Source organism: Pelophylax lessonae, assembly GCF_965119305.1.
Source record: "Pelophylax lessonae genome assembly, chromosome: 3".
Classification (NCBI taxonomy): Eukaryota; Metazoa; Chordata; class Amphibia; order Anura; family Ranidae; genus Pelophylax; species Pelophylax lessonae.
In genome coordinates, this window is record NC_138770.1 from 208,973,068 (window position 1) to 208,994,231 (window position 21,164).

Genomic DNA, 21,164 nt, shown 5'->3' on the forward strand with positions numbered 1-21,164 from the left:
GGTATGCTTTATTAGAGAAAGGCAGATCAACTCACATTTGTCGGGCACTCAGCTGTGCCTGCTGTATAATCGATGTCAGCGATCTGTTACCAGAGAGAGACTCTGCGTCGGCCACGCACGCTCCGCCCCCCTATACGCGTTACGTCGAGCGTAATGCTCCTTTGACTTCCTCGGTAGGGGTGGCTAGTGCGTGCCAAGCCTCACTTTAAATACATCAACTCTCAGGTGGATTGGCCAGCAGATCTCAGTCCCTCCCCCCGCTCATAGCTCAGTACAGGACACTGGAACCTCCGAACCAGGCATGTTTACGGCGGTGTCACTGGCTCATATCGCTAATGGGGCAATTTTATTGTATGGGCATTGATCAGATTACTATTGCACATTTGCGGAGATCGCGTGGTGGCGCAGACATCTCTCTGGTTTACATTAAAACAGCTAAGACACATAATCACAAAATCTCATACCATAATTATCACATATTAAAAATACATCAATAAGCTAAAATCTGGAATAATAAATGTTGGCTATTAAAATTTATAAAAAAAAAAAAAAAAAAAAATAAATAAAAAAATTTTTTAGTCTCAGATAAAAATATATAATGCATGATGGGGTGTTATTTATTACTAATGAAACAATTTAGATCGAAATCCTTATTTAAACCTCTGGGTGCCAACACCTTGGCCTCGTAGACCCAAAAGGATTCCCTTCTACTTAGCTGGCGAATATAGTTGCCTCCTCGCCAGTGTGGTTGGACATGTTCAATTCCCCAGAATTTCAGGGAGTGAGGTTTCTTATCATGAAATATTTTAAAGTGCTTGGATACGTTGTGTGAAACCTCCCCCTTCTTTATGTTAGAGATATGTTCCCCTATCCTCACATTTAGGGCTCTGGAGGTGCGTCCTACGTACTGGAGTCCGCACCCACATTCCATCATGTAAACAACCCCAATTGTGGTACATGTTATTAGGTCTTTGATCTGGTATTCTTTACCTGTGCTATTGCATATAAAAGTTTTCTTCTTTTTGGTGTTCTTTTTAGTCTGCTGGCAAACACCACATCTGCCGCACGCATGGAATCCAGACAAGAACTGAAAAATAGTATTTTTCTTGGGTCTAGGGGGATCTATCACTCCCGGGGCCAGCCTGTCCTTCAAAATAGGGGCTCTCCTATATATGAAGCCAGGTCTCTCCGGGAGGTGGGGTCCTAAAATTCCATCTTGTTTAAGCACCCCCCAGTGCTTTCTTACAATACGTTCAACCTGTTTATGCTGAACGTTGTAATCCAGCACTAGTTTAAAGTTGTTGTTGTTTATATTATCATCCCTGGATGTAACAGCCTTGTTGGCTAAAAGTTCTGTTCTGCTCAGATTGGATACTTGTTGTAAATCAGAAGACACTTTTTTCATATCGTACCCTTTCGTTTTGAACCTGTCTACCAGTATTTGGGACTGTGCTTTGAAATCTTCCTCCTTAGAGCAGTTCCTCTTGATACGGATCAGTTGACCCCTCGGAATGTTAAAAAGCCAATTCCTGTGGTGGCAGCTGTCCATAGACAAATACGAGTTACGGTCAGTAGGTTTAAAAAAATTTTTAGTGTGTAACTGGCCGTCTAGAACAAAAATCTCTAAATCGAGGAACTGTATCTTTTCTTTGCTCTCAGTCCATGATAAAACAATGTTCCTATTGTTAAAATTCATTCTAGCTTTAAAATCATTAAAAGAATTCAAATCTCCCTCCCATATCATGATCAGATCGTCTATAAATCTCTTGTAAAAGATCAGTTCTGGGGGTCTGTTGGATAAAACCTCTTCTGCTTCCCATTGAGCCATGAATAAATTGGCTACACTGGGGGCAAATCTAGCCCCCATAGCCACGCCTTTGGTTTGTAAGAAAAAGTCTTGCCTGGTTCGGAGGTTCCAGTGTCCTGTACTGAGCTATGAGCGGGGGGAGGGACTGAGATCTGCTGGCCAATCCACCTGAGAGTTGATGTATTTAAAGTGAGGCTTGGCACGCACTAGCCACCCCTACCGAGGAAGTCAAAGGAGCATTACGCTCGACGTAACGCGTATAGGGGGGCGGAGCGTGCGTGGCCGACGCAGAGTCTCTCTCTGGTAACAGATCGCTGACATCGATTATACAGCAGGCACAGCTGAGTGCCCGACAAATGTGAGTTGATCTGCCTTTCTCTAATAAAGCATACCCTCATTAGTAAGCGGAGAGCACTAGATTTCTTCATCTGTTTTCTATATGTCCCGGGATCCCTCGAGGTGCAATATAGTGTGGCTCTTTCCTGGAAGTCTGATCAATGATACATGTGATTGCTGGCCCGTTTGGGTCCTTCAGAAAGGTGAGAGGCTGATTCACCTGGTGGAGGGATTCACTATATTGGTGATTACAAGTTTTTTTCATCACTGGATTTTCTTCATCTGAACACGGGACACTCTTTATATAATTTTATTGGAAGCACACACATTGCTATGTGCCTTATGAACTGGATATGATTTATTGTCATCACTTTTTGATTTTATATTTCTGGCGCATCACATTTTTGTATGATTTATAGTTTATTGTGATTTGTGAAACACGATTGGTGCATGCTGCCGGACACCACTATTGATTTATAAGTTCACACACCTGATTTATGCACAGTGAATTGGTGTTATTTTATCACATATAATAGGTTTGCGCTGATAGTTTTTTTGTATTTCACCACTGTAAACCACCCTGTCAACAGTGATGGACGAACATTGGCCGGGGAGGTTCGCGAACGTTAGCCGCAAGTTTTCTCAAATGTCCGTGAACCGCAAGTTGGCGGCAGGCCCCACTGACTTTAATGGGAGGCGAACTTTAAAAACCTTTAGGTCCCATTTGCAGCCACAAAATACTTACTAGCTGTGCACAAATAGTCCCACCACATGGACACTGTCATAACAGAAGTATTGCAATTGGAAAAAGTTGCCCTAAAAAAAAATGTTTTTCCTAAATCAGCCAGAACTGATAGCAGCTGGTAAATACATGTCAAATACATATAGGATCCATTCACACGGCTGTAAAATGGGTCCACATCCATTCCACAATTTGGCGGAACGTTTACAGACCCATTGATTTTCAATTCCAGTCTGAAAAATTAGGCATTCACATGATACAGAAGTGTCGCCCATTCCAGGCCCCAAAAATTAGCCCACATGCGTTTACCTGACAGTTAAGAACGTTGTATTCTGTGGCTGCCTGGAGGTACATTAGGCATTAACAGGAAAAATTGTTGGCCATGAAAGGCCCCAAAAATTAGGCATTCAATTGACATGAAATGCATTTTATGCCACTGTATCTACCAAAGACAAAGATCAGGAATTGTTGTGGGTGGATGGCGGTCTGGCGGATATATGTGGCCTGTCGTGAGGAATTGTAATCAAACATGGTCTACTGGTCACATGTGTTGAATTCCTCTGAGATCCATGCCTCATTCATTTTTATAAATCTGGAGGTAGTCTACACTGTCATGAGCTAGGCGAGTGCGCTTATCGGTCACAATCTCCCCCCCCCCCCGCTGCGCTGAATGTCCTTTCGGACAGGACACTGGACGGGGGGCAAGCCAACAGTTCCATTGCAAATTGTGCAAGCTCTGGCCAGAGGTCAAGCCTGCCCACCCAGTAGTCCAGGGGTTCATCACTCCTCAGAGCGTCCACATCGGCCGTTAACCTGATGTAGTCGGGACACCTGACGGTCTAGGCGTTCCCTGATGCTGGATCCGGAGTACAGCTGTCGATGGTTCGGCTGAAAGAATGATTTCATATCTGAAATTACCAACACATCTTCAAACCGCCCTTTTCTTGCAGGCACTGTTGGATTGCTACCCGCAACTGTTTCTCTGAGTGGAAATTCCTCTGCCAGCGCACGCAAAAGCAGAATGCAGCATTTCTCGAAGCAAGGCCTGGAAGTGCTGCATTCTGACCGCCCTCTGTGATGGTGGTAACATTTCCGCCATTTTTTATTTGTACCAGGGGTCTAAGTACATTGCCACCCAGTACTGGTCCTTGCCCTTCATGCTCCAGTGTTTTTAAGGGGGACCCCCGTATAAAAAGCATAAAGGCCCCCATTTGCACTAAACTGGAAGCGGTGTAGTGGCCTGGCTCCAGCTCATCATACAGGATAATGTCGTCCTCGTTCTCCTCCCCCCATCCATGGACAACACCAGGGATCCCAGAAAGGTTTAAACATGCTCTTCTTGCTCCTCCTCATCCGCCCCGGCACCATCCTCCTCTGACTCCTCTTCAGACTCCTGTTGACTTGTCTCAGATGGAGTAGCACCCCCTGGGAATTCATCCAACATTGCGACTTCATCTTCCTGCTCGACGGCTTGATCAATGACACGACGCAATGCACGCTCCAGAAAGAAGGCGTAAGGTACAATGTCACTGACGGCGCCCTGGCGGTGACTGACCAGTTTGGTGATCTCATCATCGCGCAGGAGCAGCCACTGGCGAGGTGAAAGAAACCCAAGCTCCCCAGAACCTGTCCTGCCACAGAGTTCGTACAGGTAGTCGTTAACTGCACGTTTCTACTGGAGCAGCCTATCAAGCATATACAAGGTTGTGTTCCATTGCGTCGGGCAGTCACAAATAAGATGCCTGATGGGCAGGTTGTATCGCCGCTGAATGTCAGCAAGGTGAGCCATGACTGTGTAAAACTCCCACCATGTATGCGCTCCCAAAGGTGCATAAAAACTTGGACGACCCACCAGGGAGGCCGATTATCTCGGGCAACGGTAGCATCTCGGAGGGCATCAGTCGAGTTATTGACGCCTACCTCCGTCCATATGTCCTTGGCCTAACCTCTTATACCAGGGATACCCTGCACCTCCTACAGATTTTGGAGAATGTGCAGGTTCCCGAATCAGCTTTGCTTGCATCCATTGATGTGGAATGTTTATACAACAGTATCCCGCATAACTTGGGTCTACAAGCCATCAGCAAGATTTTGGCCCAGAAGGGCATGGATAACTGGGCATTCGACCAGTTTGTCCTTTCCATGCTACAATTCATTCTCAATAATAATATTTTTGTCTTCCAGGGCTCCCACTACCTCCAGGTACAGGGGGTGGCAATGGGGACCTGTTGTGCCCCCACATATGCCAACCTGTATCTGGGGGAGTGGGAGCGGGCGATCTTCTCAGACGAGGCCTTGTCTATGTACACCTGCCACATACTCATGTGGCAGAGGTACATAGACGACGTCTTTCTCGTCTGGGATGATTCCCTGGAACTTTTAAAGACTTTTTTGGACTGCTTGAACCAGAATGTTTTTAATCTGTTCTTCACCATGGTGGCCAGTGAGGAGCAGATTGACTTTCTGGATGTCACAATTTTTAAGGGAGAGAATGGCTTGTTGCACAGCAAGCTTTTCCGTAAGAAGACAGCTGGTAACAGTGTTCTGCATGCTGCCAGCTTCCACCCGGAGTCGCTGAAGAGGTCGATTCCGTACAGCCAATTTCTCAGGGCTTTGCGGAATTGTTCGACCCCTGGCGACTTCCGGGTGGAGGCGGATGTTTTGACTGAGCGCTTTTTAGCAAGAGGGTACAGCAAGTCATGTTTACGAAAATCCTTTAATAAGGTCAAGGACCTGGAACGCAAGGATCTAATTTTCAAGCCTAAAAAACAACAGGAAGATCATACAGTTCGCATAATTACACGCTATTCAAAAGAACATGAGACCATACTCAAAGTTCTTGGTAGGCATTGGGACATCCTAACAGATGATTCCCTGTTGTCCAAATATGTTTCCAAAAAACCTTCTATTACACATAGCAGAGCTGGGTCCATTGGCCAGAAATTGGTCCAAAGTGAGTACAAGGGGGACCGCAGACGCGACCCCTGTCGTACATGGGGCACCTTCCCCTGTGGCTCTTGCTCCTTCTGCCCTTTTGTGCAGAGGAGACGTTCCTTTACCCTCCCCAATGGTGACAGATTCCAATTGCGCCATTTTGCGAATTGTAAGACCAAGGGGGTCGTCTACTTGGTGGAGTGTGGATGCGGTTCATTTTATGTTGGCAAGACCAAGCAGGAGTTTCAGGCTCGCTGCACTAAACATCTAGCAGGCATGCGTATTGGTGACCTATATCTGCCCCTAGGCAGACATGTGGCATGGGATCACCAATATCGCATGCCCTCTGTCAACTTCACCATCTTGGACCGCATCCACATTCCACCAAGAGGTGGCGATTGGAATAAGCAGTTGCTTCAGAGGGAAGCACGTTGGATACAAACTCTGAACGCCACCAAACGTCCGGGTCTTAATGAGATCGAAAGTTACAGACCCTTTTTACAGGGGTTTAGCTCAGGAAAGACCGATTGAATCTTCTCCAGCTCCCCCCCCTTCCCTTTTTTTTTTTTTTTTTTTTCCTCCTTACCATTTGATATGTTTCACATCAGAGCGAATTGTATATAGTTGATATACTTTATGGTATTTTACCACAATTGTTACCCAATTTTGTTTTATATGTTTTTTTGATACATTGGGGCATGGATTACTATTGCAATACCATCAGCATCTGGCACCTTGATCAGGGGTCAATAATGGGCGTGTGGGTGGTTTATGAATACATTTTTAGGGACATTCATCTCTCCCCCCTCCCCGTTTCTCCGTTCCCCTTTTTTTTGGGGGGTAGGGAGGGTTTTTATGCCCCCTTTTGCTTCCTTTTATATTAATACCAGATCATCATCTTCTTTGGTGGGATCCAAGCCTTACTTATATTTATGTTTGATGCATATTTTTTGTTCCCCCCTTTTTTTGATTGCTCCTTGTCCTTTGCATGCATTGTTGTGTCCCCCTTGGGACTTGCAGTGTTGTGTGGTCTGGCTTTCCGTCACTTTTTGTTCCTCCGGTCCGGCACATGTGGGCCCCCATGCTTGGCTTAATTCCGGTTGGGGGCTTGGGTGTGCTGCATGGTGGGGTGGAGATGTTCTCTGCCGCCACGTGCGGCGCTCGATCGTGTGTCGGTGGTGATTGAGTCCTCTGTTTTCGCTTCCATCGGTAACCGGATGTTGACGTTTTCGTCACTTCCGGTGCGCTGAGCACGTCATTTCCGGTCTAGACGCGGGAACGCGGCCACTCTCGAGTGGCGCGAACCCGCGGGAGTGTAGGGTGGGCGTGTCCACGCCTCTCCTTAAACATAGGACGCCAAGGCTCACCATGGTGCCTCACTCCTTTGCTCCTCCACGTTGTGGGAGGTAGCCATCTATCGGGGAGCCACGGATTTTGGTCCATCTGTTACCCAGCAGCCGTTTTCGGCAATTCCAGTGGGAATGGTGTGGGTTGAACCCACATCCCTCAAAGGATTCCGACCTTCCTTTTTGTTATATGCAAGTAATCCCTGGGCAATGGTTTTCCCCTCTTTTTGGGGGGGGTTCTTACCATACTTTTGGCTAGGCATTGGGGTCCATAGGCTCGATATATGCCCCCTTTTGTGTCCCTACCTCTTTTTTGAATTCTTTGTGGTTTGGCTGATTGGGTCCTAGACCCATTCTGTATTGCTGCTGCCATGTGTACACTATAGGTTTTTTGTGATATTTTTTGTGATAATTTTGGCTCCCAACAATATATTTATGTACATATATATTTGTTTGTTTTCAGGCACTATATGTTAAAGGGTACCTTTTTGTTGATACATACCCCGTGAGTCTACTGGAGGAACATATGATGGGTGCCAGACCTCATGCCCAGGACTATCTGTGAGCTATTCAGGCTCCCCCCCTTCCTCGAGCAAGGACAACAGTATGTTACTATGAGAAGGCATTGGTGGGTATATATATATATTTTTTACAACTGTATACACACTTATATATATAGTTACATGTTATTCTCATTTTCGCTCATTTTTTACATCCATGACCTTGGAAACAGGTGCAGGATAGGTCAAGCTATTCATGCCTCTAATGTATATCTTTTCTGTGTTTGTTTGTGGAATTTTCTTCTTTAGGTAAGAAAATAAAGGGACTAATAGACAAATCCCTGATGAAGATTGGAACTAAAAGTTTGTTTATTCTCTCGAAACGCGTTGGATTAATGCTCTCCTTCACCTAGGGTTGCACCCCGGTGTGGGAGAGATACTATTTATCCCTTGCTTTCTTGCACAGTCTCACCATTTTTGTTTATTTTCATTCTTGTATGGCTTAGATATATGTCACATGTTTTTGTGATCCATGGCCTGCCGTGGTTTTCCACAATTGGCCAGGGAACCTGCTATATCTATGTATTCATGACATGATATATTGTTTTTTACCAATAAATTATCATATTTTATTTATTTTGTTTTTTCATATGTTATTGCCTTAAAAATCCCCCCCCTTTTCTCAGAGGAGATCAACACTGTATAGTGTTAGTTTTTAGCATCGAATTTTTGGGATGATGGCAATTTAAGGCACCAATCACCTGGAATCAATTTTTGTATGACTGTGTAAGATCTTCTGAAATGGCCCGAGATTTTCCTGGCCTGCCGCAAGACGTCTTGGGCCCCAGGGTATTTGGCAAAGAATCGCTGCATGACCAAGTTCAGGATGTGTGCCATGCATGGCACGTGTGTAATTTTGCCCCGTTTCAGCATGCTCAGCAGATTGGCACCGTTGTCGCACACCACTTTACCTACTGTCAAATTGAGCGGTGTCAGCCACTGATCTGCCTGTGAACGCAAAGCTGAAAGGAGTGCAGGACCAGTGTGGCTCTCTGCTTCCAGGCACAACAGACGCAGCACAGCATGGCAACGTCTCACCTAGCATGTGGAATAGGTTCTGGGGATCTTGGGGGCGGCGCAGAGAAGAGACAGTAGCAGCGGAAAAGGAGGAGTCAGCCGAGGAGGAGAGGGAGGATGGAGTAGGAGGCGGAGAAGAAGAGGCAGGCCTGCATGCAATCCGTGGTGGTAAAACCAAATCTACACGGGTGCCATGGTTTACATGCTTGACGGCCGTCAGAAGGTTCACTCAGTGGACAGTAAAAGTATACCTTCCCTGCCCGTGTTTGCTAGACCATGTGTCTGTGGTTAGAGGTATCTTGGCACCGACACTGTGTGCCAGAGATACATTTACTTGCCGCTGTACATGGCCATACAGCTCGAATGCCCTTCTGCGAGAAATATTTGCTGCCTGGGACCTTCCATTGGGGTGTTCCAATGGCCACAAATTTCGGAAAGGCCTCAAGAGTCCACCAGTTGATATGGCAGTAGTTGGCGGGCTATCAGTTCTGACAAGCCAGCAGTCAACCGTTGGGCAAGAGGGTTATCCAGCGTCATCATTTTTTTATGCTTCAACATTTGGGCCACGGAAGCCTGCCTTGTTCCAGAACAACGTGAAGATGGCATGATGGAAGGTGGAGTGGATGACAATTGTGAGGAGAGAGGAGAAGGAGAAGAGGCTGGACGGTGAGAGCCTGGAGTGTGGGTGGTTTTGTGGGTTCTGATGGTGTTGCTCCCACTGGGCTCTGTGATGGGAGTCCAGGTGCCTTCTTAAGGCAGTCGTCCCTAGGTGAGTGTTGGGCTTACCGCGACTTATGCGTTGACTGCAAAGGCTGCAGATGGCTACACTATTGTCAGCAGCGGACACATTAAAAAAAGCCCACACTGCTGAGTCATGTGCCAGCATCCTGGGAGCACCAGATGTGACCCTACATGGTTAATGGCTCGCTCCTGATACAGTAGCAGTCTGCTTTGTCCTTCCTGTGCAAATGTAACTTCCGCCTGCTTCTCCTCCCTATCTGCTGGTCCGTCTCTCCCTCTGAACTCCCCTCTTCCTCTTGTGACCACCCACGTGACGTCCATAGACACATCATCATCCACGTCACCTTCCCCACCACTAACATTCGAGATCTCGGAGTAGGCAGCAACAGCGGGGACCAACCTCCTTGGGCTGATCTGGGTACTGTCGTCAGACTGCTGAGTAGCGGCTGTTGCTACCTCCTCTTCCTGATCGGATGCCAAGAATGGCTGCACATCGCAAATGTCTTGTGATGGATCGGAAAATAATTCCAGTGATTCAAGCGGAGGGTATATGGTGGTGGTGGTGTCTTTGGAGGTGCACACAGAAGAGAGTGAAGAGGGTGCAGATAGAGAGGATGAGGAGGGTGCAGAAGATGAAGGCTGAGGGAGTCACTCAACCAAGTCTGGTGCGTCCATTGATGTAATCGAACGCACCTTCTGAAACTTCACACTTTGGCTCCGGCCTACTGCTCCTGCTCTACCCCTACCACCCTTGCGTAAAGGCCTGCCTCTTCATCTGCCTGTCATTTTTTTAAATTACCCTGAGACAAAATTCTCTAGAGAAGCGCAGTATATGTGGAACAAGGTATATAACACCCCGCTTCAATCTGTGGTATTGGGGGGGGGGGGGGGGGTCACTGGACTATCACACCAGTTGTACAAAAAAATACTTTTTTAAAAGTGCTTTTGTCACTGTTTGTAGTTGTAGTATTGCTGCATGAACGCTCACCACACCAGTCACAATGCTGCACAATGCACAATACAAATCCACTAGAATATGCTTTCTATATTAGAAAGTATATTATAAGTGTATTACACCCCTATATAGTGCACTGCACATCAAAGAATAGTACACCTATACCAAATATCAGTCCATTAAAAGGACTTGTGGACCTTAACTGAGCGATTTGTGTCACTGACAATCTGTCCCTTGTGGACCTTAACAGAGCAATTTGTGTCACTGACAATCTGTCCCTGGTGCACACAGCAAACCTCTCCCTAAACTGAAAAAGCAGAATGTGAAATGGCCGCCAGGTCAGTTGTATTTATAAGGTAGGGGGTATGTCCATGTGCTGAAATGTCTCAATTGGATGTCCTGTTCCAACTGATGGCTGTGTCATGGGTCAAAGTTCTCCCCAATGTAAACTAATATGGCCGCAGCGAACAACGACATATGTTCGCAAAAATCGGCGGACTGCGAACGAGCAAAGTTCGCCGCGAACCGACCGCCGGGCAAACCGCAAGGCCATCCATACCTGTCAATAGTTTATCTCAACCCCATAACTGCCACTTTGCTGGACAGCTTGGTCATTTTAATATTTTTTAGTAGTAGGCATTACCAACTAGCCCTGGGTCTGTTCATCTCTGATCCATGGCTTGGTAATTGCCCCTTCACCTTGTATATGCTCTAGCTCCCAATGCTTGTACATGCAGTCAATCATAGTGTGCCAAAACTTGCCAATGATCTGCTAATTGATCTTTTGCAAAGTCAGGTGAGAGAGCTAGACTAGAAATGGGAAAATAGGATTGACTATTTCACAATAATATAGTCCAGTAATGGTATCCATTATATTTGTCTTTAGGGTTTTTTGCAATTATTTTGTTATGTTCCTCTACTGCCTGTATTTTGTTGTTCAGTTCCTAGCATTGCCACTCGCATGTGCTGTTCTAGCCATATCAAGCAATAGAAAGCACATATACTAATGGTCCATTTACCTACAAGAAATGCTAAACACATTCTTTATACAACTAACATGTATTGAATTACATTAGGATTCTTCCTCCCTGTCTAAATGGGATAATCTGCCTGTGGATTTTTTGTTAAACCAGCAAGCCACCATATCTCCTCCATACATATTGGGCCCTTAGGAGGTATGTTTATTGCATAAAGTGACATCTGAGGCAAAACAGTGAAATGCTATTATGAATATCAAGGAGAGCGAAGGAGAAAGATTCATTTATGAAGTAGAGAAATCTGGATTTACAGCCCACGAGACACTGGAGAAAAGTATCTAAAACTGTTGTGTAGGCACGTGCTTGAATAGTTATGCTGTAGTCTGCTCAGTCAGTAATAAAAGGGTACAGACAGATTTTCTTTCAGTTTCCTTCCAGAAGTCCCCAGAAACTCTCCTACTGAAATCACAAGAATTAACCCGGTCAAATTCTGGCCTGCCCCCTGCCCAGGGTTGCCAACTTCCTTGTTCTTTAAAATAAACAAGAGCCAACAAGAGCGTTGCCATAATCCTGGTATACACAAAATAGAATGACAGATGTGAAGAACACATCTAAAAAAAATGGACTTTAAAAGGCATGCACCATGAGACCGATAACACCATCATAAAATAATCATATTTTAAAATAGAGGACTGACTCAAAACAAAAGAAAGTCAGCCCAATACACTAAATACATATAATATGAAAATTACAGGTCATATAGGTAATGAAAAAAAAGAAAAATCAGTTTACAAAAGTGAAGCAGAGTCTACAAGGTTTTGAGGAAGCACGCTGCGAAACGCCATCGACCCTTGATACCAATGCATTCTCTCTCAGCTTCACTTTTGTAAACTGGTTTGCTTTTTGTCATTACCTATAGGACCTATCATTTTCATATTATATGCATTTAGTGTATTGGGCTGACTTCCTTTTGTTTTGAGTCAGTATTCTATCTTTAAATTTTGTATTTTTACTGTGTCAACAATAAAATAGGATTATTTTATGATGGTGTTTCTGTCTCATGGTGCATGCCTTTAAAGTCCCATTTTTTCAGATGTGTTCTTTTGTTTTTCCATCGGTCATTCTATTTTGCTTGTACTTTACTGGTCAGACCAGTAAAAATAAGACAATGTCAAGGTTTTAAGAAAGAAAGTTCTGTTGTAAGTGCTTCTGACCTTTACTGGACCTCCTCCTAATCTGCATCTGACCTCTTTCTAAGTCGCATCAAGCTGCTTCAAGCAACTTATGCATTCCCATTGACTTACATAGGGAGAAAGGCAGTTCTGCAATTAACAAAAGTCCATGTACACAGACCCCTACGTTTGTTACCAGCCTTAATAAGATACAATATAACTGCTGTCAAACACTTACTTAGGTAACATGATCTGGACTCTCTTCGGTGTCATGGTCATCCAACTCTGCAGGGTTTTTGTACTGATGTGTGGAATGATTGCAGAAAGAGGGGTGTTTGCATCAGTTGGCATTGCCACCAACATACTGACACTTCCACCATGATAAGGCAGCTCCATCACATTGTACCACAGACCACTCGGAGTACTGGCCGATCCTATAATTTTTCATTAAAAGAAAAAAGAAGGTTATGGCCTCAGATTGAGATGTATCCATTTTTTTTTTTCCAATATAAAGCTTTATTGAAAAAATAATTAAGCAAACATAGGCTTCAAAACATTGGTACAAACTGAAGCAAAATTAGAACAAGGAATATGCATAAAATAATATTGAACAATTACATCATATGTTCAAAAAAAAAAAATTTTTTGTATCGGAAAGCACTGTAATGTAACCGAGTTTTCGCGTCTGTCTTCAGATTAAAGCATATTCCAGGTGTTGAGGGCCGGAGCCCGCAACCACGGCTAGGAGGCTGTTATGGGTAAGGAAATATTAGAGAGAAAGGTAAAGTGAGGAATGGAACAAAAGAAAGGAGGGTGGGTAGGAAGGGAAAGGGGGAATGAGACCACTGAGATCCGACAATATATAGCCACTATTGATATCTTTTATCAACTTAGAGATATTGAAAAGTATAATGGTATGTTAATCGGTTTAGTGAGAGGTAAGATTTTTGTACGTATAAGACAGGGTAAATTCTATCCAAGGGCGCCAAGTTTTGTGAAAGACAGTATCGTTTTCTTTAATTGCTAAGATCTCTTCCATTTCATAAAAAATTTTTACTCTGTCCAACCACTCTTTTATAGAGGGATTCGACTTTGAGTTCCAGTGTAGAGGTATGACCGCTTTGGCTGCGTTAAGCAAGTGTCTAGAGAGGGCTTGTTTGTATCTCTTATAAGAAAGATTATGTAAATGTAGAAGACAGCAGGCAGCATCCATAGTCAAAGTAGTGCTGGTGATGAATCTTATAAGGTGAATCACCTTGTTCCAGAATTTCTGTATTAAAAGGGCAAGACCACCATAAATGCAAAAATGTTCCTCTTTCTTTTAGACACCTCCAGCATCTGTCGGAGACCTGCGGCGACCAAGTTTTAAGTTGTACTGGAGTAATATACCACTGCGTCAGAATTTTAAACGAGGTTTCCTGAACTTTTGTGCTCAGTGAACATTTGTGTGTGAAGACGCAAGCCTTCTCCCACATCTTGTCAGATATGTTGCAATTTAGGTCTTTTTCCCAGATTGATTTATGCTTGTCAGGCATAGTATTCAGAGTCTGAGATAGCCATTTATATGCCATCGACGTGGTTTTGGTGCATGGTGTTTGGTTAGCGCAGATCTCTTCTAGGGCTGTCGGAGGTGTATTTAGTTGGAATTTGTACTTTGAATTTCTGATGAAATCATGAAGTTGCATAGAATTCCAGAAGGAGATGTTGTATCCCTTAGGTTTCAATTTATTAAGTTCATCAAAAGATAGAAGACTAGAGCGGTGTAAGCAGTCTTTGACACGCAGTCGTGTATGTAAATTTGGAGGGTTTGTGGTCTGGGCCCTAAAGTCCAGACCGGGGATAAAGTCAGGGTTGTTAGAAATGGGAGTCATAATCCCATGTTTGGTTAATAGGTGGTGACCAGGTGCAATACGATTAAAAATATTAAGTGTGGTGGAGATCAATGGATGATGTTTGATTTCTGTCGGGTAATTACCCGGATTGGACCAGATTAGGTTGTGGGCAGGGAATCTAGAACAGCTCTTTTCTAATTCCACCCAGTCTTTCTGTTGGGAATGGCAGTGCCTGTCAATGACCCTAGTAATGTGAGTCGCATGATAGTACTTGGGAGAAATTCAGTAGACCTATACCTCCTTGAGGCTTTGGTCTCTGTAGCGTCTAATTTAATTCTTGGCCTTTTCATTGCCCAAAGAAAGTGTCTTTTGATGGTACTCAACTTATGAAAAAAGCTGCTCGGGACTTTAATCGGGAGCGCATGAAAGAGATATAATAAGCGTGGAAGAATTACCATCTTTAAGATCGCAGCTCTTCCAAACCAAGAAAAGTTCTTGGAGTTCCAATTCTTAAGATCCTTACTTATAGTTGTTAATAGTGGTGTGAAGTTGGCTTCATATATCGTCTCAATTTTAGAAGTTAAGTGTATTCCTAAATATTTCAAAGACCTGGATTCCCATTTATATGGACAATTTTCACGTGTGAGCGATTTAATATTAGCTGGTAGTGAGACATCTATGGCTTCAGATTTAGAATGGTTTACCTTGAAATTGGATAGGAATCTAAATTTTTGGAACTGGAGATTTAGGTTGGGTATAGAGATGTGGGGCTGAGTTATATAAAACAGTAGATCGTCCGCATAAGCAGAGATCTTGAATTCTCTTTCTTTGACCGAAAACCCATGGATTGCTGAATTGGCATTTATGTGTCTAATCAGAGGTTCTAGAGCCAAAATGAATAAAATTGGTGACAGTGGGCAGCCTTGTCTCGTCCCGTTTTTGAGATGAAGGGGAGTGGAAAATGTGTTATTTACTTTGACCTTGGCGGTTGGGTTTGTGCAGAGAGCCCCAATCCATCCCATCATGTTGTCGCCGAGACCCAGGTGTCGACAGGTGGCAAGGAGATAGTCCCAGGCCACTCTGTCGAAAGCCTTTTCAGCATCAGTGGATAGGATCATTCCCTGTATATTGTTAATTTTGGCTTCATGTAGTAAGTTGAGAGATTTGATAATATTGTCGCGAGCTTCTCGGCCGGGCATAAAGCCTACTTGCTCGGGACCTATAATATGTTGTAAAAGAGGTCTAAGTCTGTTTGCTAAGACCTTGGCCATGAGCTTAACATCAAGGTTGAGCAAGGAAATGGGCTTATAATTGGCACATAGCGTCGGATCTTTATCCTTTTTTGGAATGACCGTTATGTGAGCTGCTAAAAATTCGGTAGAAGGTTGTGTTTCCTTAGAAAGGGAGTTCAATGCCTTAGTTAAGGGGATGGCCAATATCTGGTGCAAGGATTTGTAGTATTGGGATGTAAGACCATCAGGGCCTGGGCTTTTACCACATTTTAGAGAAGGGATTGCTTGTTGGATCTCCTCAAGGGATATGTCTTCTTCCATTTTAGCCAAATCTGACTTTGAGAGACGTGGTAGTCCACTTTCTTCCAGGTACTGAGAAATTAGTAAATCTCTCGGCCCAGAAAGACCGATGGGACGGGTTTGTGGCGGGAGATTATATAAACTTTCGTAAAAAGAACGAAACGATTCCGCAATGAATCTTGGGTCATGAATCCTGTTATTTTGCTTATCTCTCATGAAGGGAATATGTGAAGCTGCTTAAAGGTCTTTAAGGGCTCGAGCGAGGAACTTACTACTCTTGTCACCGTGTTCGTAGTAGATTGCTCTATTAAAGTAAATTGATCTCTTCGTTTTATTATTGAGTAAGTCTGTTAGGGCTTTCCTAGTTTCAGTTAGTTCCTCAAATAAAGAATGGGCCAGTGAAATTTTGTGTTGTGCTTCCAATCTAGAAATTTTGGAGACCAAATCGCCCACTACCTTCTTTTTTTTTTCTTTCTGGCACCAAATTTGATAAATTCTCCCCTTACGACACTTTTGTGTGCTTCCCAAATTGTCATCGGAGACAGTTCGGTGGAGGAATTCTCTTTAAAATAATGTTCGATGGTCTTGAAAATTTCATCTTTGATTTTCGGGTCGAGTAGCAGTGAGGGATTCAGTCTCCAATTAAAAGTTGGTTTGCATGGAGTGTCTGAGTTTATCGTAATTGAAATAGGCGCATGGTCTGAGAATGCGATGTATCCTATTTTGGCCTCTACAAGGTCTGGGAGATCTCTTTGCAAGATCAGAAAAACATCTATTCTCGTATACTTGTTGTGTGGGGCGGAGTAATGAGTGTAATCCTTTTCCAGGGGGTGTAATGCTCGCCAGGTATCTACTAGGTTTAGGGATCTTAGTTTATCCTTAATTTTTTTAAGTTTTCTATAAGCTATGCTTGTTTTGCCTGTGGAAGTATCTCGCAGCGGTTCAAGGGGAACATTGAAGTCCCCTCCTAAAATAATACATCCAGAAGCAAAGCTTTTTAGTTCATCTATTAGTTTCGAGCAGAAGGTCACCTGTGCTTTGTTTGGGAAGTACACATTTGCTAGTGTCAGGGGGCGTCCGTTTAAAGACCCTGCCAGGAAGATGAATCTCCCATCTGGGTCAGCCAAAACTTTATCTACAGAGAATGAAGACTTCTTGCTAAAAAGAATTGCCACTCCTTTGGTTTTTGCTATTGTATTAGATGCCGCATAAATTTTAGTGAAATGTTTGTCAGTAAGTTTGGGAGTAAGGTCGCCTTTGAAATGAGTTTCTTGAATAAAAGCGATGTGTGTTTTGCTTTTTCTTAGTTCACTTAATAGCTTCCTTCTTTTCTCGGGGATGTTAAGCCCATTAGCATTGAAGGAAACAATCAAGGGTTCTTTGCCCAAGTGAGAAAAAGCCATTTTGAGGTCTCAGAAGTGGATGGGGAAGGGGAGTAAACAATAGGGAAAGGGGAGGAGTAGAGAGAACAGATATATGTAGGAGAAAAAAGAAAAGACAAAATTTATGACACGTTGACCAGAGAAATGTCCCTATGGCAACCAATAATTAGGCTATAAAAGGTAATCAACTATAACACAATAACAAAGTACACAATAATAGCCTGGTAGGAGCGCTGGAAGAAGCACAGCGCCACAGAACCCAAGGTACCGTAAGTTCCTGTCAGTCAAGGTGTACCCCGACTCACAGGAAGCGGCTTGTTTAGAAAAAGCTAACTTAAAGAGCGTAGGATTGTTCTACGGCTTGAACTTTGGAACATGAGTAACATGTAAAATAAGAAAATAAAACACATTCGACTTGTGCTTAGGCCAGGTCTTGTGCCTGGGGTAGGAATTCAACAACAATGACTTGTAGAAATAATTGCAAAAAATCCCCATATAAAAAGGAGGGCAACTCCTTACAATGGACCAATCCGAGTAATACACACAATCCCGCCATTTCTGCAAAGGAATCTAAATGCTGTAAACACTAGGATGCCGGATTTGAGGGAAAAGGCAGTCTGTATGTCCGAGCAAAGTTTATTCTGCAAAAATTTCAAAGCATCATCTTGGATATGGACGTTTAAGCTTCCTTCTGTCAGTATACATATGAGGTATCAAAAAATGAGGCTTACCGGGATATTAATGATCAGTCTCTACCTGTGTACACGCCTCAGTCCACGTCAGAAGGATCTCGATCTGAAGTCAATAGGAGAGTGAGAAACTCTGGGGTAAACGAACAGGCATTAATTGAAAGAAAAAAAAAAAAAAGAAGGGACAAGCATAAGTCTAGAGGCCTTTTACCCCTCTTTCCCTTAAGGCAAGAGAGCATGGAAAAACTGGATGTTATCTTCTGGTCTATGAAATTTGCCTTTTACAACTCATCTGTAATCTAGTAATCCTGAAGCTAAACTCAGAATGGTAGCGAGAGAGGAGCATTACCAGCCAAAATGCTTAAACCTTCTAGATTCAAACAGTCTGAGTTAAATCAAGCACAAGAAGCTTAATGAGTCTTCAGAAGGGGTCAGCATGTAGGGTTTTCTCTTTAGTGTCGTTGAATTCCTTTAGAAAGATGTTGTAAACCAACAAGATTAGGCAATGACAAGGGCCCAAAAAATAGCCAACTGGGCCAACATTAGTAACAGTATGATGAAGAAGAATCATGCACATGTAAAATCAACACTGCTCAGAACTTCTCATCCCTTGTTCTGGGCGTTTTGGGAGGACAAGTAAAAGGGTGCCTGAGGGTTTTTGTTCTTTTTGTTACTTCCTTTGGGAAAAGGAGTTCTGTGGGAAGATGTTGAAGGAGAGCTTTCATACACATGGTGCGCCACTGGGGATGCAGGCAATAGGAATTCAGCGTACCATTCTGGTAAATTAATGCACTCCAAATGCAGGTTTGAACAAAAGGAGGATAGATCATCAGGAGTTCTCAGAAGGTAATTTTTCCCTTGGAAGGTGGCTTGTAAAGCAAATGGGTATTTCCATTTATAGGTAATATTCCTTTCCTTCAAAACTTCCAGCAGGGGTCGCAGCGCTCTCCTGTTTTTCAGGGTAATTGGGGAGAGGTCTTGGAAGAGAAGGATTGGGGCCTCATTAAAAAGGATTTGATCGCTCTGCCTTGCTTTAGCCAAAATCTCTTCTTTAAGTGTGTGGCTGGTTAGGCAACAGATTACATCCCTTGGGGGCATTGAATCCGGGGCTCTTTGTCTGAGTGCCCTATGTGATCTATCCATTTCAATGGGTGACTCGGCAGGTCTCTCCAGTATGTTATTAAAAATGGATGCAAGAGCAGATCTGATGTCGCCTCCTTCCACAGACTCAGGCAGACCTCTCACCCTTATATTATTTCTCCTGCCACGATTGTCCAAGTCCTCCAAATGTCTATTCATGGCAATTAAGTGCCCAGAGTGAGTGCTGGCCACGTCTTCCAATCTTTTAATCGCTGTGTTTGCCTGCCCTCTCCACTCCCGCCATTTGATCAGTCAGTCTAGCAATGTCTGATTTTAGATCTGTTATGGCGACTGCAAAGGAACCCTTTATGTCAGCAGCTATAGCCATCATATCGTTAAAGGTCAATTGTCTGTCTCTGGGTGATGCTTCACTTACATTTTCCTCAGATGCAGATATGGATTCATTATCGATCTCTTCTGATTCTTCATCAGAGGCCGGCCTCCTCGCCATCTTGCTGCCCACTGTGTGTCTCCTGGTGAGCGCTTGGGCCTTAAAGATATCGGCGATAATCTTCCCCTGGGGAGCCTTAAGAGTCTTCAGATTTTTAGCCTGGGAGTTCGTCTTCACAAGTCTGCCCAAAGTTCCGCAATATTTATCAAGATCGCTGCCGTAGAACAATTGCAGTACCGCTATGAGTCCGGAGCTCCGGTATCAGGCAGCCATCCACGCTGCGCGCCAAGCCACGCCCCATCATTCAATATGCCTTCCTGACACACCAGCGGTACAATAAATTCTCATAAATAAAACCCTCAGAAGCAGCAAATTCCCAAGATCAATAACCCCCCCACAACAGATCCCTAAAGAAGCTACTATAAGCCCCTCTTCATATAATATTCACATGAACAGTCTGCGAGCCAGTAAAGGTAGGAGTAGAAAAAGGAATATTGTCAGTGGCAATCATCCATAATATTTGCTGTAATAAAGAACACAAGCAGTCAGGACTTAGGAGAATGAGACTCATTTGCTTCTGCTCCATCAATTTACTGAGAGACAGAACCACTCTTAAGAGAGTGGGATGCAGTGGATAGATCTCATACCAGGAACTGACAGAGCTTGGAGGCTGGAACTATATAAACCTTGTCAGGAAATGTAGTCACAGGATTACTCCACGGTCAAACTGCAGAGAGATAGCCCCACTATTCCACTATTTCACTGTAAATGAAACAAGTTGTAATGCAGTCGAATATTTAAGAAAATGGCAGCTGCTGTTTGGGGACTGGAATTTTTAAGGGGGCTTAATCACACCTAAACACCCCCACTTAGTGCATATCTAAGGGTACATTGTGCTTATTGCATACACAAAAATTGTGCCATTGTCCAAACATCTGGCATCCAAGTTCTTACATACCCAACACACCTGTACACACTAAAGCTGCTGAGCCTGAAAGGCTGGTGTGTAGGGATGATCAAACTTTTGAAAAGTTTGGTTCGACCAGAGCACCCGGATTTCCCGAAAGTTCAGTTCGGATTCCATGGGACCAGAACTTCGGGAATCAAAAAACACCATTTTTGAAGCCCTAAAACCTAATAAATGCCCCTAAAAAGTGCCTATGGTTCTGGGTCATGCCCCAGGGACTATAAATCAGGCAAAAAAAAGTTCTTAAAAATTGTCGTTTTTGATAGAGAGCCAATTATTGAAAAAAATATTGAGAAAAAAAAAAAGGTTTCTTTGGATTTAGTGTCTGGGGGGTCTAAAATTGTACCTGTGAAGTTTCAGCTCTATAGCATGTCCAGAACCAGAAAAAAAAACAGATTATTTTTCTTAGAATTTCAGTAGCGCAGGGATGGTGTTACCCTCCTTTCATAAAGTGCAAATAAATAAAGTGCATAAATTGCATAAATAATCCAAAACATCCAACTAAGCAAGCACAGAGTCCTTCAAAAGTCTGTTTATGTAGTTACAGAGCTGGTGGTGGTGACATCGTACGGTGATTCCTATAACTGACACCAATGACCCTGCATTAAAAAGGCACTGTGTATTGCTCTGGCACTACATAAATT

The 21,164-nt window shown here is 43.6% G+C and overlaps 1 protein-coding gene across 1 annotated transcript in view; it reads right to left on the reverse strand.

The window, feature by feature from the left end:
• The window catches only part of SERPINE2 (serpin family E member 2), a 130,970-nt gene that overhangs the window by 19,150 nt on the left and 90,656 nt on the right, over positions 1–21,164 (reverse strand). The window contains exon 5 of the mRNA XM_082251377.1: positions 12,826–13,021. Within this exon, the coding sequence (XP_082107503.1) occupies positions 12,826–13,021 (196 nt within the window). The remainder of the gene's footprint in view (positions 1–12,825; positions 13,022–21,164) is intronic.